Genomic DNA, 15638 nt, shown 5'->3' on the forward strand with positions numbered 1-15638 from the left:
ATGTGAGTCCTGCAGTCTAAATGTAAAGGTGCAGAAAGGGGCCCCATGCAGTCACTAGTTATAGGCTGATCTCTGTCATCCAACACGTGTAAAGATAGTCCACCTCTGGCCACACATCTCCCCATGTAGTAAGAGACCCGCAGCCGATGGCAGATCAAAGCAAGTGCTGCACAAACATCCCTAGTGTTGTCTGCACCATTATCGGGTTCTTTAATAGACTTGATGTGCAGATTAGTGTTCTTTTACAGTGCAGGTCGGAGCAGGTAATACGGCCTTCATTGTCAGTGTCAGACCAGAAACACAGCCTTAAATTGGCCGTACATTCTAGATTGCTGTCAGTCAAGTGGTGAGTTGGATGAATTCCATTGCTTTACACTACTGGCGGCAGCTTATTTTTCTGAGTACAATATGCTTGCAGAGTTGAAATTAAACGTGTCAGATCTTTCTCTGCCTTCAGGAAAGAGCCAGGAGTCGGCCATACACAGGATGATCAGCTAGTAGTAGTGTATATGGGCAGTAGTAATGTATATGGGCAGTAGTAATGTATATGGGCAGTAGTAATGTATATGGGCAGTAGTAATGTATATGGCTGGCCTTACAGTCAGGAGGCGGCCATACACAGGATGATTGGCCGCTAGTGATGTATATGCCGGCCTTACAGTCAGGACGCTCAGTCATGCACTTCAGCCCCTTGTTGCGGTTTTCTTTGCAGCTACTTTGAGGCCATGTTCCGCTCTTTCATGCCTGAGGACGGACAGGTGAATATTTCTATTGGTGAGATGGTGCCAAGTAAACAAGCCTTTGAATCCCTCCTCCGATACATCTATTATGGAGAGGTCAATATGCCGCCTGAGGACTCTCTGTATCCTTTCATCCGGTACCAGCCGCACAGCGTAAATGTATCCGAGGATTGGGAGTATATGGTGTCGCGGTCTGAAAGTGTGCGAAGTGAATGAAAACTGCTGGTATGTAAAACCGACCTGTGCCCTGTCCCACTGTCCTCCAGTAAAGATAGAAAATAACTGTGACCTGATGGCGGTATAAATCACTGATGTGTGGGCGGTATGAATCGCTGTGTGATGTGTGACATGATGGCGGTATGAATCACTGATGTGTGGCATGATGGCGGTATGAATCACTAATGTGTGGGTGGTATGAATCACTATGGGATGTGTGACATGATGGCGGTATGAATCACTGTGATGTGATGGCGGTATGAATCACTATGTGAAGTGTGACATGATGGCGGTATGAATCACTGATGTGTGGGTGGTATGAATCACTATGGGATGTGTGACATGATGGCGGTATAAATCACTGTGAAGTGTGACATGTTGGCGGTATGAATCACTGATGTGTGGGTAGTATGAATTACTATGGGATGTGTGACATGATGGCGGTATGAATCACTGATGTGTGGGTGGTATGAATCACTATGGGATGTGTGACATGGCGGTATGAATCACTGTGACGTGATGGCGGTATGGATCACTGTCATGTGTGATGTGATGGCGGTATGTATGACTGCGTGTACGGCATTCGTAGAGCACCCACCATGATAACATGCTCTCTTCCTTCCCTAATAAAGGATATAAAGGTTTCTCTTTATTCCTTAACAAAACCCCCAGTTACTTGTTCTCGGCTCCGTATTATTACGGCTTCTTCAGTAACCGGCTGCAGGCATACTGCCGGCAAAATCTGGAGATGAACGTGACTGTGGAGAATGTGCTGCAGGTATTGAAAGCCATGATTCCGCATCACTGATCTGTGCCGTATAAAGCACTGGAGGCCTTACAAGAGCTTACACACTAGGAGGACTGGGGGAGACAAGAGCTTACACACTAGGAGGATTGGGGGGGGGGGACACGAGCTTACACACTAGGAGGACTGGGGTGACACGAGCTTACACACTAGGAGGACTGGGGACACAACAGCTTACACACTAGGAGGAGGACTGGGGGGCACAAGAGCTTACACACTAGGCGGACTGTGGGGACACGAGAGCTTACACACTAGGAGGACTGGGGGACACAAGAGCTTACACACTAGGAGGACTGGGGGGACACAAGAGCTTACACACTAGGAGGACTGGGGGGACACAAGAGCTTACACACTAGGGGGACTGGGGGGACACAAGAGCTTACACACTAGGAGGACTAGGGGGGACACAAGAGCTTACACACTAGGACTGGGGGGACACAAGAGCTTACACACTAGGAGGACTGGGGGACACAAGAGCTTACACACTAGGAGGACTGGGGGACACAAGAGCTTACACACTAGGAGGACTGGGGGGGGGGACACAAGAGCTTACACACTAGGAGGAGGACTGGGGGGAGACACAAGAGCTTACACACTAGGAGGACTGGGGGGGACAAGAGCTTACACACTGGGGAGACACAAGAGCTTACACACTAGGAGGACTGGGGGACACAAGAGATTACACACTAGGAGGACTGGGGGACACAAGAGCTTACACACTGGGGAGACACAAGAGCTTACACACTAGGAGGACTGGGGGACACGAGCTTACACACTAGGAGGACTGGGGGGGGACACAGGAGCTTACACACTAGGAGGACTGGGGGGGGACACAAGAGCTTACACACTAGGAGGACTGGGGGGGACACAAGAGCTTACACACTAGGAGGACTGGGGGGACACAGGAGCTTACACACTAGGAGGATTGGGGGGACACAGGAGCTTACACACTAGGAGGACTGGGGGGACACAGGAGCTTACACACTAGGAGGATTGGGGGGACACAGGAGCTTACACACTAGGAGGACTGGGGGGACACAGGAGCTTACACACTAGGAGGACTGGGGGACACAAGAGCTTACACACTAGGAGGACTGTGGGGACACAAGAGCTTACACACTAGGAGGACTGGGGGCCACAATAGCTTACACACTAGGTGGATTTTGGGACACAAGAGCTTACACACTAGGAGGACTGGGGAGGGGGGGACACAAGAGCTTACACACTAGGAGGACTGGGGGGGGGACACAAGAGCTTACACACTAGGAGGACTGGGGGGGACACAAGAGCTTACAGACTAGGAGGACTGGGGGGGACACAGGAGCTTACACACTAGGAGGACTGTGGGGGGGTGGGGGGACACAAGAGCTTACACACTAGGAGGACTGGGGGGGACACAGGAGCTTACACACTAGGAGGACTGGGGGACTCGAGCTTACACACTAGGAGGACTGGGGAGGGGGGGACACAAGAGCTTATACACTAGGAGGACGGGGGGGGGGATGTGTAACACAAGAGGTTCAGCCATTGTACATAGAATGGGAAAGTGCCTATAAGTGTTGGGTGACCCGGTCTCCCGCCAATCTCTGACTAGTTGTGATATAGGAATACACAGTGACTATACGTAGGAGGCTGTAGGATTACACGGGGATGCCGGGGATAACTGATGTGCTGTATAAGTGACCAATCCCTTATTACAGATCCTAGAGGCGGCAGACAAGACACAAGCCCTGGATATGAAGAAGCATTGCCTGCACATCATCGTCCATCAGTTCACCAAGGTTGGTGGCGTCTTTTCTGGGGCTCTGGGAACATGTTGTCCTCTCCTCTTCAGTCTTGGAGCAATGTTCTCTTCTGTGCCTTAACTATCCTGACTCTCTGCACTAACTCTGCTACCTGTGAGTGTTCTCTGTGTGTGGAGGACTGGCAGGGTGGCTGCACTGTCTGCTTGTGTTATGCCAAGGCTTGTGAGTCTTTCCCACTACAGGAGAATGGGCCGGGCTCTTCACACTTCCCTCGTCCGTGTAAATCGGCATATTTGCTCTTTTTGATGCATCTTTTGTCTCTTGTGGATTTCTATGCACTTACAGTAACTCTTTTAAGCACTTGGAGAAATAAAACTTCTTGATTGTCTGTCCTGTGTCTGTGCATAAATGCTACTTTCATCCCCTGGATTGTGGCGTATAGGAAGGGACGCGACTGTGTATGGTACAACTCTACCAGCATCCACAGGACAGAGCTGCCGCCAGGTGTCAGACATTTCCTAGTTATTACATAGACCTTGTTACCCCTTTAAGAAATCATTTAGCTTCTTTCTGGGCTAATATTACTGATGGCCTTATGCTAAACCATCAATTGCAGAATGGCAGCGACCCGGCACTCCTTACTATCAGCTAAACATTGCATGGGGTCAGAAGCTGTGTGTACTGGATGGGCCAGGTTACTGCAGCTGTTCACTTGAATGGGAGCTGAGCTGCACTTACATGGCATTGTGGTACTGGGAGGGTTAATCTGAGGTCAAGTTGCTGATGAACTCACTGTGATTTTCCCTCCCGGCATTACAGAGAAGCTACAATGTTGCAGATACTGCCAGCCAGGTACTTGTTTACATCAGCTGTCTCAGAAGGGGGGAGGAGGGGGAGACAGAGAGAAAAGCTCACACACAGATTTTTGTGTCTTCAGCAGAAAGCAGAAGCTGAGAACTGGGGGAAAGAGACTGAATAGATAATAACAAGTGTGGAAGGAATTGTTAGTCTCACCATAGGCAGCAACATATCAGACGTTATGTTTGAGTGGAGTACCCCTTTAGTATATGGGCCAACCTGTTTTTCTTTTAGATAGATGACACCACACTGCTCTTCATTCTTCCTCCTTTCCTTCCTCACATGAAGGTTGCCAAGCTGCCGAACCTCCGTCTATTGAGCCAGCCATTGCTCATCAACATTATCGAGTCTCTGGCCAGCCACATCTCAGACAAGCAATGTGCGGAGCTGGGCTCAGACATATGAATGGCGGCTGTGGACAATCCGGCACATTCCTCGCTGCTGAAGCTCAACACTTGGGACCATGAAGGTGTACGACGTCCGAGAGCAGCTGATGTGACCCAAGTATATACCGTATCTGATAGTGGGAAGGTTTGTTATACGTCACCATGGGAAGCTGCCATCACAGTGCGTCTCTTATATTCTGGAGCTGCTTGTAGTTGCTGATACATTTATTTGTTTTCTTTACATCTGCAGTTTAATGTACTTGGCAGCTTTATAGTCGTATCCAATAATATGTTCTAGCGTCATTCAGTGTGTTCAGCTCCTGTGCAATGAGTGGAGAGCTGTCCAAATAGGACCAGGGAGAGGGACCTGTAAAGTACTGAGGTTAGTGCAGACACCTCGGCTTATTTCATAGGATAGCTTGTAAAACGTCCTAAGCAGATGAATGACTGAGGCTCCGGGTAATGGTGGTTATCACTGGGTCTAAGGGGCCTATTCCACAGAGCGATAAACGGCCAAATCCGCCCAATTCGGCCGATTATCGCTCCATGGAATAGAGACAACAATCAGCCGATCGTTTTATCGCCTGATCGTTTATTTTAGTGCAAACCTAAAATCATCGGGCACCAACCCGAATAGCGGTGCGCGGCGGGCGACCAATGATTCCACAAGCAGCACACTTTACCTATCCATGTTGCAGGTCTTCTCCTGCGCTCCTTTACCTGGTCCCGCGGGCAGCAGCAGCTTTGGTGCAGCCTGTCTGGGCTGACAGACTGCTCAGCCAATCACTGGCCAGGACCCGGGAGAAGGAGCGCAGGAGAAGCCCTGCAGCCTGGATGGTAAAGTGTGACGTTTAAACAAGGGCTGCAAGGACATCAGTAATGATGTCCCTGCAGCCCTCGCTAAACTATTATCGGGCTGTGGAATAGACCCAGTAAACATTTACATTATTGATCGGGCCCACATCGGCCTGTGGAATAGGACCCTAAAACTGAATATAATTCTAGACTGGAAGCTGTTCTGTCTGTAGCTGAGTCTTCCCATGTGACTTTGTTCTCCCTGTAATGCGCGCTGGATGGGGAGGTCAATGTGCTCAGGCATCTGCAGCTTGCCGTACGCTCATCCTTGTACAAAATAGGTGAGAGCTCACACTGATCTAGAGAGACCGCTGTATGAGACCACATCTGCTCGTACCAAGCGGTTCTTCAGCTGTTGCATCGGCCACTGGGTAGAAACCATTGGAGATCCTCAGGTAGTCAGTATATTATGGGGTCTTTTTTATTTGTTTTTTATACCATTTCCAGTGTGTTAGTGATATAACATATAAGAGCCGGTATCACCAGATGGTAACACGTCCATATTACACGGCCTTCATTTCCTCCTCTTTGTGCTTCCTCGTGGACCCAGTATAATTATCCCATAAAATTGTAAAACTCCTTTTTTTTTTTTTTTTGCACTAGTGAGAGAAGCTTCAGTGGACCATTTCTTCTGTAGAAATCTATAATATGGGGATATGATGAACCAATCCAGTATCTTTACGGTAATTACAGCTGCTGGTTATGTCAGAGATGCACCAGGCTCCTGACCGATTGTAGGCCCCTGTACACAACTGCAAGGTTTTTTTTCTTAAAAATTTCTCAGCCTAGCAGAGCATTGTGGGAAATGCATGGCTGTACAGTTTTTCATAGTTGCAGTACAAGGCTTCAGGTCTCTGTCCTTAAAGGGGTAGTGCGGCGTTTAACTTTGATTCACTAAATAACACACACTACAAGGTTATACAACTTTGTAATGTGTGTTATTTAACTGAATGGCCCCCTTCTCCGTGTTCCCCCCATCCCCCAAAAGTGTTGGTGCATTATACCTACGTATTCGCTGTGGACCCTGGCCGCCATGTTGTGTCAACGATGTCATCTTCGGGAGGCCGACTGAACCGCTCCAGCCGTCCCTCATGCCGGCCCCCCTCTGCCGCCTCATCAGCTGCTCAGCCGTGATTGGCTGAGCACAGTTATGCTCCGGCTGAAGTATAATGGGCCAACACTTCCGGGGTGGGGGGAACACGGGAAAGGGGCCATTCACTTAAATAACACACATTACAAAGTTGTATAACTTTGTAATGTGTGTTATTTAGTGAATAAAAGTTAAACGCCGCACTACCCCTTTTAACCCCTTCAATAATTGTCGGCTGACGCTTATTTCTTCCGTCCTCCTCATACATGTGAATGTTCAACATGTCCAGAATGTTCTCTCTATGGGGAGAAGAGGGGTAAGCTGCAGCCAGTCTGCTCTGGTAGCGGCTTATCTCTCTGAGAACAAAGGGATTGAGCAGTGAAACTCCTTTATGTCCAACCCCTATCTCCACAGACGTCATCTGTCAGTGAAGACTCGGACTCCAAACACTTTATACTGATAACCAAACCTGCCACCATCAGTATAAAGTGTATAGGGACCTTAAATCCAGGCTAGTGGAAACGTAATCCTGGGGTACATTAAAATCTGTAAATCGTTTTCTTATATTTTGGAGGATGAGTTGATCGGAGTAGGAGAGATTCCAAAACTGAATTGACCCTTTTCCCATTAAGCAAGTATGGCTGGTATAACTGCATGTCTATACACTATGCACCTAACTAACGTCTCTCTGTATATTCCTAATGTACATAGTAAATCATGTGCCCGAGTATCTTCTCTTCTGTATATGATGATATTAGAGGCCGTGTATCCGTATACAAATAAAATGTATTTATTGCTGTAACAGAATGCTGTCTGTCCTATGTTTGTCGCATAGAAACATACACTTAAAGGTACAGTGTCATCAGAAAATGATAGAAAATTAGAAATATTTGTATAAATGTTTTTGTTAAACATATTTTGTAATAATTTTTTGTGATGTTTCTAATTTTCCATTTTACTATCTATTATTCAATAATCCTGATATCTTGCAGTTCTCATTCTCACCACTGGGGCTAAAACTAAGCTGAGACTTCCTGTTGTGTCTGTGGTGATAAGAGGAGGCTGCAGTAAAGTGATCTGTACAGCATTGCAGTGTCATGTGACACCAGTAGATAGAGGAGACAATAGCAGCTCCCTGTGGAATGACTCTTCACAGGTCACAGAGCGCTAAAAGCCCTATTACATGAAATGTTTATTGTCTGTATTCAGCCGATAATCATCTCGTGTAATGCCTAATGCCTGTAATGTCCCTTCATCTAAAGGGGACAGAGTCTGTCTTTTTTTTATTAGAATTTTTTATTCATTTTTATTTTATAAAAGCACAAACGTAGAGTGTATCATAAGGCCACCTGTACAAACAATCAGCGCCAATGGGTGCAAATCAGGGAGCAGCATGAGAATAAAGAGCCAACAAGGCACAAAACAGTCAACATTCAAATAAAAAAACTAGGGCAAAAGCCGCAAAGCCACTTGAGTAAGGCACTTTGAACCATAAGAGCTAACGCTCAAAAACTGGTAGAGCTGTGGCAGCGAAAAAGAACAAGGACTGAAAATTCCAACAAGAAGGGAAACAGGTAGGGGAAAGATGAAGACAACACACAAACAAAAGGAAGAAAAAAAGGGAGGGGGGGGGACTCCTCAGTGAGATCAGAGAGTCCTGTATTCATCAGAATCGACAAACTGATCCCAGTAGTACCTGGTCTGAAAGAAGCGGGAATCATGTAATTGTGCAGTGAGGTCCTTCATGTACTTGAGGTCCTCCACCTTCCGAAACCACATAGAAACAGAGGGAAGAGCAGGGATACAGGCCCTGGCAGCATTGATCAAGTGACGGAGGATAGAGCGGCGGTAGCTTTTAAGTGGAACGTCCGACATGTGCAGGAGAAAAAGGAAGGGGAAAGTCTGTGAAGGTCGAGGCAATACGCCAGACCTCCTTCCAAAAGGGAACCAGTTTGGAGCAACTCCAAAACGTATGGAGTAGGGACCCCTCTTCACCACAATTTCTTCAGCACATGGGGGACATATCAGGAAAGATCCTGTGAAGGCGAACAGGAACCCGGTACCACCCGCCTCCTGTAAACCTCTAGAGTCACCTCTAGACAGGTGACTAGCTACGTAGTAGTGAAGTACGTTAGGAAGGCCCAGACCCCCATGCATCTTGGGACGGAACAGAACCGACTTCACTATCCGAGGCTGCTTATGAGCCCAGATACATTTGGTCAAAAGAGAGGAGAGTTGTCGAAAAAAGCTCAAGGGCACCGTAACCGGAAGAGCTTGGAAAAGGTACAAGAGTCTAGGGAGGATAATTCATCTTGAATATAGAGCAACGGCCAAACCAGGTGAAGGTGCCCTTGTGCCATCTGGACAAGTCTGACTAATTTTCAGCATAGGTGGGAAATTAACCTTGAAAAGATCAGAGACAGAAGGGGTGAGCCCACTTGGTCTAAGTGAATGATGGGTTGAAGATGTGGAGTGAGGCGGGACGCCAGGATTTTAGAGAAGTTTTAGGTCAAGGTTAAGAAGAGAAATGGGGCGGTAATTCTGGCAAAGAGAGGGGTCCTTACCCTCCTTGGGGATGACGTAATATGGACACGAAGGGAATCAGGAGGGAGGAGAGAGCCAGTGGAAAGGGAGTTATAGGCCGCCAGGGGACAGAGTCTGTCTATTGTCGTCTATGTCCATGGGGCTTGCTGTAAAGCATGTCACTAAATGCTGTTAAAAACAACCCAGGCAAGATGGCCGCCCCCTATAACAATGTACAAAAACTGAAGTAAATTACAGTCAGAAAATAGAAACAGATTAAAATAAAAGAACAAGTTTTATTATCTTAAGTAAAAGAAAATCTAGGTGACGCGTTCCCTTAAAAGGGGGCGATATTACGTGAGAAAAACATGGCTACTTTCTTCCAAAAATCACACCTTACCTGCCATCAGCTTGTGGCGTTACAGCTCAGTCCCATTGAACCATTGAAGTGAATAAAACTGAAATGTAATACAACACCCGGCCTGAGTATAGGGTTGCGCTGTTTCTGGAAGGAAGCTATTGCTGACCTCTGCAGGAGCGTTATAATAGACAAAGTTGTTGCACTTCATTTCATTTCAATTCAGGTGTTTGGTTTTATTGTATAAAGTCCATCCCAGTCCAGAGTAGAAATCGCAGCAATTCAGCCACAAAGCGCAGTCCCCAGAAGGATGGTCGCTGAGGTGTAGAGGACATTAGTCGCCAGTGCTCCACTGACCCCAGTAACTGCAATGATCCAGACAGGTGAACGGCCAGCACTGCTGAGCGCTCCTCTGATCTCTATAGGGAGGTCTAAGCCGCAGCCATCCCCCCAAAGAGATACATGACGACTCCCTCAGCTCCCTTCCCTGTGGCACACAGCTGACGGCTCCTTTCCTGTACATGCTGCGGCTGCATCCCCGAACCCCACAGGCATACAGCTGCCAGGCCGGCTCCTTCCCTGTCTGTGCTGTGGCCGAATTACCCCCCCCCCCTCCAATACTGCATGATGGGAAATGCAGTTTCCCGGCCAGCTCCATCTTGGATATAGACTTCTAAACAAAACGTGTAGCTCAGAAACGGTGGCAGCTAGAAAGACGGGAGACTTGGTGAGTAAAAGCAGCCAGGATTGGGAAAATTACATTTTTTAGGTCTTGGAAGGAATGCCCCTTCAAACATTTCTCTGTAAAAACTACTTGGATGATTCCAACAGCAAAGCTGGCGGGGATTACTGCTGACCAGATTTAGTGCCCTGTAAGGCGATATTCACACACCCATATTGCAGCCTGTGACCGCGGCCCGCACTACCCATGTGCATCTGTAATCCATGCTACACGGAGCCCTACATTCCCACTTCATTACCATAGCGATCCGAGACGCAGAATACCTGCCCTTTTTTTTTTTTTTTTGTGACACTGATTGACGGATTGCGGCCGTGCACATGTACGGACGTGTGAACGGAGCCCCTGTATACCATTGGTTCTATGCTCTGTCCGCAATTGCAGACAGAACAGCAAGCGATGGGCACGGCCAACAATACTCACATCCCTGATATATAGTCAGATCACAATTGTCAGCTAATCTACCTGTGCCCCATTGTGTACAGGCCGCATCCAGACCAACACTGCACAATATCATGTACTGCTCATACTAGACACTAATATTCAATGTTAATGCCTGTAATAAAGCTCCTCTGTGCTATAAGATACAGGGCTACTTGTCGCTCTTTCTTCCATTGTTTCCGTAAATGTCCAAGATTCTATTTATCTTTTTAGATTGTCCCCAACAATGGGGGATTATCCTTTAGAAACGCTGATAGCACAATGAAGCACGGCCTCAGGGCCCCACCGCAGAATGAAGCATGGACAATACTCCAGCAAGGAGGAGGAGGAAGGTGGGATCCCAGTATTCCCCTACAGTACTGCTGAGTATGTAGGCTCTGCTACTGTACATAGTATAATACCACACATAGTATAATACCACTATACCATACATAGTATAATACCACTATACCATACATAGTATAATACTGCTATACTGTACATAGTATAATACCACACATAGTATAATACCACTATACCGCACATAGTATAATACAGCTATACCACACATAGTATAATAACCACTATACCATACATAGTATAATACTGCTATACTGTACATACACACATAGTATAACACTATACCGCACATAGTATAATACTGCTATACTGTACATAGTATAATACTGCTATACTGTACATAGTCTAATACCACTATACCATACATAGTATAATACTGCTATACTGTATATAGTATAATACCGCACATAGTATAATACCACTATACCGCACATAGTATAATACAGCTATACCACACATAGTATAATAACCACTATACCATACATAGTATAATACTGCTATACTGTACATACACATACAGTATAATAACACTATACCGCACATAGTATAATACTGCTATACTGTACATAGTATAATACTGCACATAGTATAATACTGCTATACTGTACATACACACATAGTATAATAACACTATACCGCACATAGTATAATACTGCTATACTGTACATAGTATAATACCGCACATAGTATAATACTGCTATACTGTACATACACACATAGTATAATAACACTATACCGCACATAGTATAATACTGCTATACTGCACATACACACATAGTATAATAACACTATACCGCACATAGTATAATACTGCTATACTGTACATACACACATAGTATAATAACACTATACCGCACATTGTATGGTATAGTGGTTATTATACTATGTGCGGTATAGTGTTATTATACTATGTGTGTATGTACAGTATAGCAGTATTATACTATGTGCGGTATAGTGTTATTATACTATGTGTGTATGTGCAGTATAGCAGTATTATACTATGTGCGGTATAGTGTTATTATACTATGTGTGTATGTACAGTATAGCAGTATTATACTATGTGCGGTATTATACTATGTACAGTATAGCAGTATTATACTATGTGCGGTATAGTGTTATTATACTATGTGTGTATGTACAGTATAGCAGTATTATACTATGTGCAGTATTATACTATGTACAGTATAGCAGTATTATACTATGTATGGTATAGTGGTATTAGACTATGTACAGTATAGCAGTATTATACTATGTACAGTATAGCAGTATTATACTATGTGCGGTATAGTGTTATACTATGTGTGTATGTACAGTATAGCAGTATTATACTATGTATGGTATAGTGGTTATTATACTATGTGTGGTATAGCTGTATTATACTATGTGCGGTATAGTGGTATTATACTATGTGTGGTATTATACTATGTACAGTATAGCAGTATTATACTATGTATGGTATAGTGGTATTATACTATGTATGGTATAGTGGTATTATACTTAGTATAATACTGCTATACTGTACATACACACATAGTATAATAACACTATACCGCACATAGTATAATACTGCTATACTGTACATACACACATAGTATAATAACACTATACCGCACATAGTATAATAACCACTATACCATACATAGTATAATACTGCTATACTGTACATACACACATAGTATAATAACACTATACCGCACATAGTATAATACTGCTATACTGTACAGCAGTGTGGGGGAGCGGAGACCAGAGCCTGAGCAACCCTGCAGTACTGGACACAAACATTGGTGGCAGCAGAGAGGCCGCCCCTTACTGCTGCCACTCAGTATATAATAGATCAGGGATGGGGAACCTGGAGGGCAGAAGGTTCCCCGTCCCTGTAATAAAATAAATATATATACACAATGTATTAAACAATAAAAACTGTTACTCCCCTTTAAGGTTTAACTCTTTTTGTGCTGGTTTTGTAATCTTGTTAATATTCAGATAGAAAAAGGAACAATATACAAAAGTGGTCATTCAGTTAGTGACGTCTTTGGGCTAAAAATCGTTGGGATTGTTAGAACCTACCGTGTCCTGACAGTAATGGGGCGTATAAGGGAAGCAGACATGTATGAAACCATTTATATTGATGTCATCCGTCCCAGTTATAGAAATTAATATGGATCCGTGAAATGGATGAAGTGTGAATGATCCCCAATGTGAGGGTCACCCAATGAGACGGCCAATCACTTCATCTAGTGGAATCGGCAATTACCCAAAGTCTGTGTCTCCCCCTATGTATGGAAGCACACGGAACCGCACCCCATGTGATCTCTAATGGCCGCACAAGGTGGCAGGACTTTCTGCAACACTGTGTGGCCGTTGGAGATCACATGGGGTGCAGTTTAAGATACATGTGAGAACACGGCCGGAGAATACCGACCTGCTGCTTTGGTGTATACTGTCACACTACTCTGCCACATTGCACAAAAGTGCAACACACAGGTTCCATAAGAAGTTGCTGTCAGACTAATCTATTGCGGCCTTCAGACTCTCCCCAACATCATCAAGCAAAAGAATGATCGGGCATGCTGAATTTCCACAATCCTTTGTTCTTATAAGAGAAGTCCCAAACTATTTTTTAATATGTTATTACTTATGGAAAGTTAGACAAATTTCTAATGTACATTAATTATGGGAAATGCACATATAGGGCTATTTCCCTTAATTTAGTAGATCAGGGAGACTTCAGAATCAGAGACGTCATGAATCGGGGGTGTAATTACAATGGAGTGTCCAGCAGGGGCGCACTATATATAGAAGTCAATGAGTACCATTGACTTCTATATATAGTGCGCCCCTGCTGGACACTCCATACACTCAGGATAGCACAGGTACTACTCCCCCATTATCTGTTCATAATATGAACAGATAATGGGGGAGTAGTACTGTGCATATGTGGCAGCAGCAGCACCGAGCAGGGAGGGAGGGAGGGGGGAGGTAGATGCACTTCTCTTCCTCCCTGCTCGGTGCCCTCCAAACGTACTGATTAAATACATTTATGGATTACTTTGTGGAACAAGGACACTTGCTCCCCAAAGTATTCCATAAATGTATTCAATCAAAAACATACTGTATAGTACATTCTCATACACATCCATTGTAATTCCAATGGAGTGTCCAGCAGGGGCGCACTATATATAGAAGTCAATGGTACTCATTGACTTCTATATATAGTGCACCCCTGCTGGACACTCCATTGGAATTACACCCCTGGTTCGTGACGTCACAGTTTTTTAGAGAATCTGAAGTCTCCCTGGTCTACTAAATTAAGCCCTATATGTGCATTTCCCATAATTAATGTACATTAGAAATTTGTCTAACTTTCTATAAGTAATAACTTATTAAAAAATAGTTTTGGCTGGAGTTGTCCTTTAAGGAGATAAGCCTGTGCCTTCCTTCCTTGTGAATATATTAGTGCCCATGTGTATGTGGGATCTTATGTATATGGCCTGTACTGTACATAGCAAACCTGATGTTTCTCCAGACTCCCTGATTATGGCCACATGTCCTGTGACCTGACTGCTCCTATGGGAGATAAGCCACTAACAGACCCTCCCTGCATATTACAGTAGACTCTTTAGGGTCTTCCAGTCTGGCCTGGTGACACATCTTCCTCGGTTTCTGATGATTGGGGGGGGGGGGGTCCCATCATACATCTCCATTACAGGTTACGGACACTTGCCAGGCGGCATCAGCTGGGTGGATGGGTGAGAAATGATGAGACCCCATAGTCACTAATACTGTAACCTGTAGGATCTCTGTGTACTTTCTATGGAGAGGAGATTGTGCATCGCTGCTCCAACTCTGTAACTCTGACCCCAGGCTGCACCACTGCATTGTGGGGGCTCTGATCATAGGGAATTATAGGATTTATGACGGAGTTCTGGTCGCTAAATACATAGTCCGGCCTGAACCTACAACGCCTATCCACTCCATATACTGTGTGTAATAGGAACAGGAAAAAACCTAAAATCAGTAATACAACCCACGTTATTATGTGCACTGGGGTAACCATGCCATCTGCTGTCCCTGTGTGTATATATATATATATATATATATATATATATATATATATATATATATATCACATGCAGGATGAGCCCTGAGCCCTCACTATCCGGGTGATACAGCACACACTATATAGCTGGGAGTCACCCACATGGATAGCACATCTGATCAGCTATAACTCACAGCCCTATAGGTGGAATAGGAAGCGTTGTCTTTCCTTGTACAGAGATGTCCTTGGTTTCTGACTATTAAGTATAAATAGGTCCAGGTCTTATAAAGCGATCAACGATTTCTCGTTCGGTCGTTAATCGTTAACTGCATTTCAACCGAACGATTATCGTTTAGATTCAAACGATTTAACGATAATCTGAACGATAATCGTCTGGTGGAATAGAGCCCTTAGAGTAAAGTCCTTGTGTCTGATCCTCAGTCCCTGTGTCTGATCCTCAGTCCCTGTGTGATCCCAAGTCCTTGTTGCTGATCCCCAGTCCTT

At 45.0% G+C, this 15638-nt stretch overlaps 1 protein-coding gene across 2 annotated transcripts in view; it reads left to right on the forward strand.

Moving 5' to 3' along the window:
- Positions 1-5035, forward strand: part of LZTR1 (leucine zipper like post translational regulator 1) — a 30586-nt gene extending 25551 nt beyond the window's left edge. For both annotated transcript variants that reach the window (XM_069960713.1, XM_069960714.1), the window contains exons 17-20: positions 713-862; positions 1629-1734; positions 3462-3542; positions 4653-5035. In XM_069960713.1, the coding sequence (XP_069816814.1) occupies positions 713-862; positions 1629-1734; positions 3462-3542; positions 4653-4769 (454 nt within the window). In that variant the 3' untranslated portion in view covers positions 4770-5035. The remainder of the gene's footprint in view (positions 1-712; positions 863-1628; positions 1735-3461; positions 3543-4652) is intronic.
- The last annotated feature ends 10603 nt before the right edge of the window (positions 5036-15638 follow it).

Source organism: Dendropsophus ebraccatus, chromosome 3, assembly GCF_027789765.1.
Source record: "Dendropsophus ebraccatus isolate aDenEbr1 chromosome 3, aDenEbr1.pat, whole genome shotgun sequence".
Taxonomy (NCBI): domain Eukaryota; kingdom Metazoa; phylum Chordata; class Amphibia; order Anura; family Hylidae; genus Dendropsophus; species Dendropsophus ebraccatus.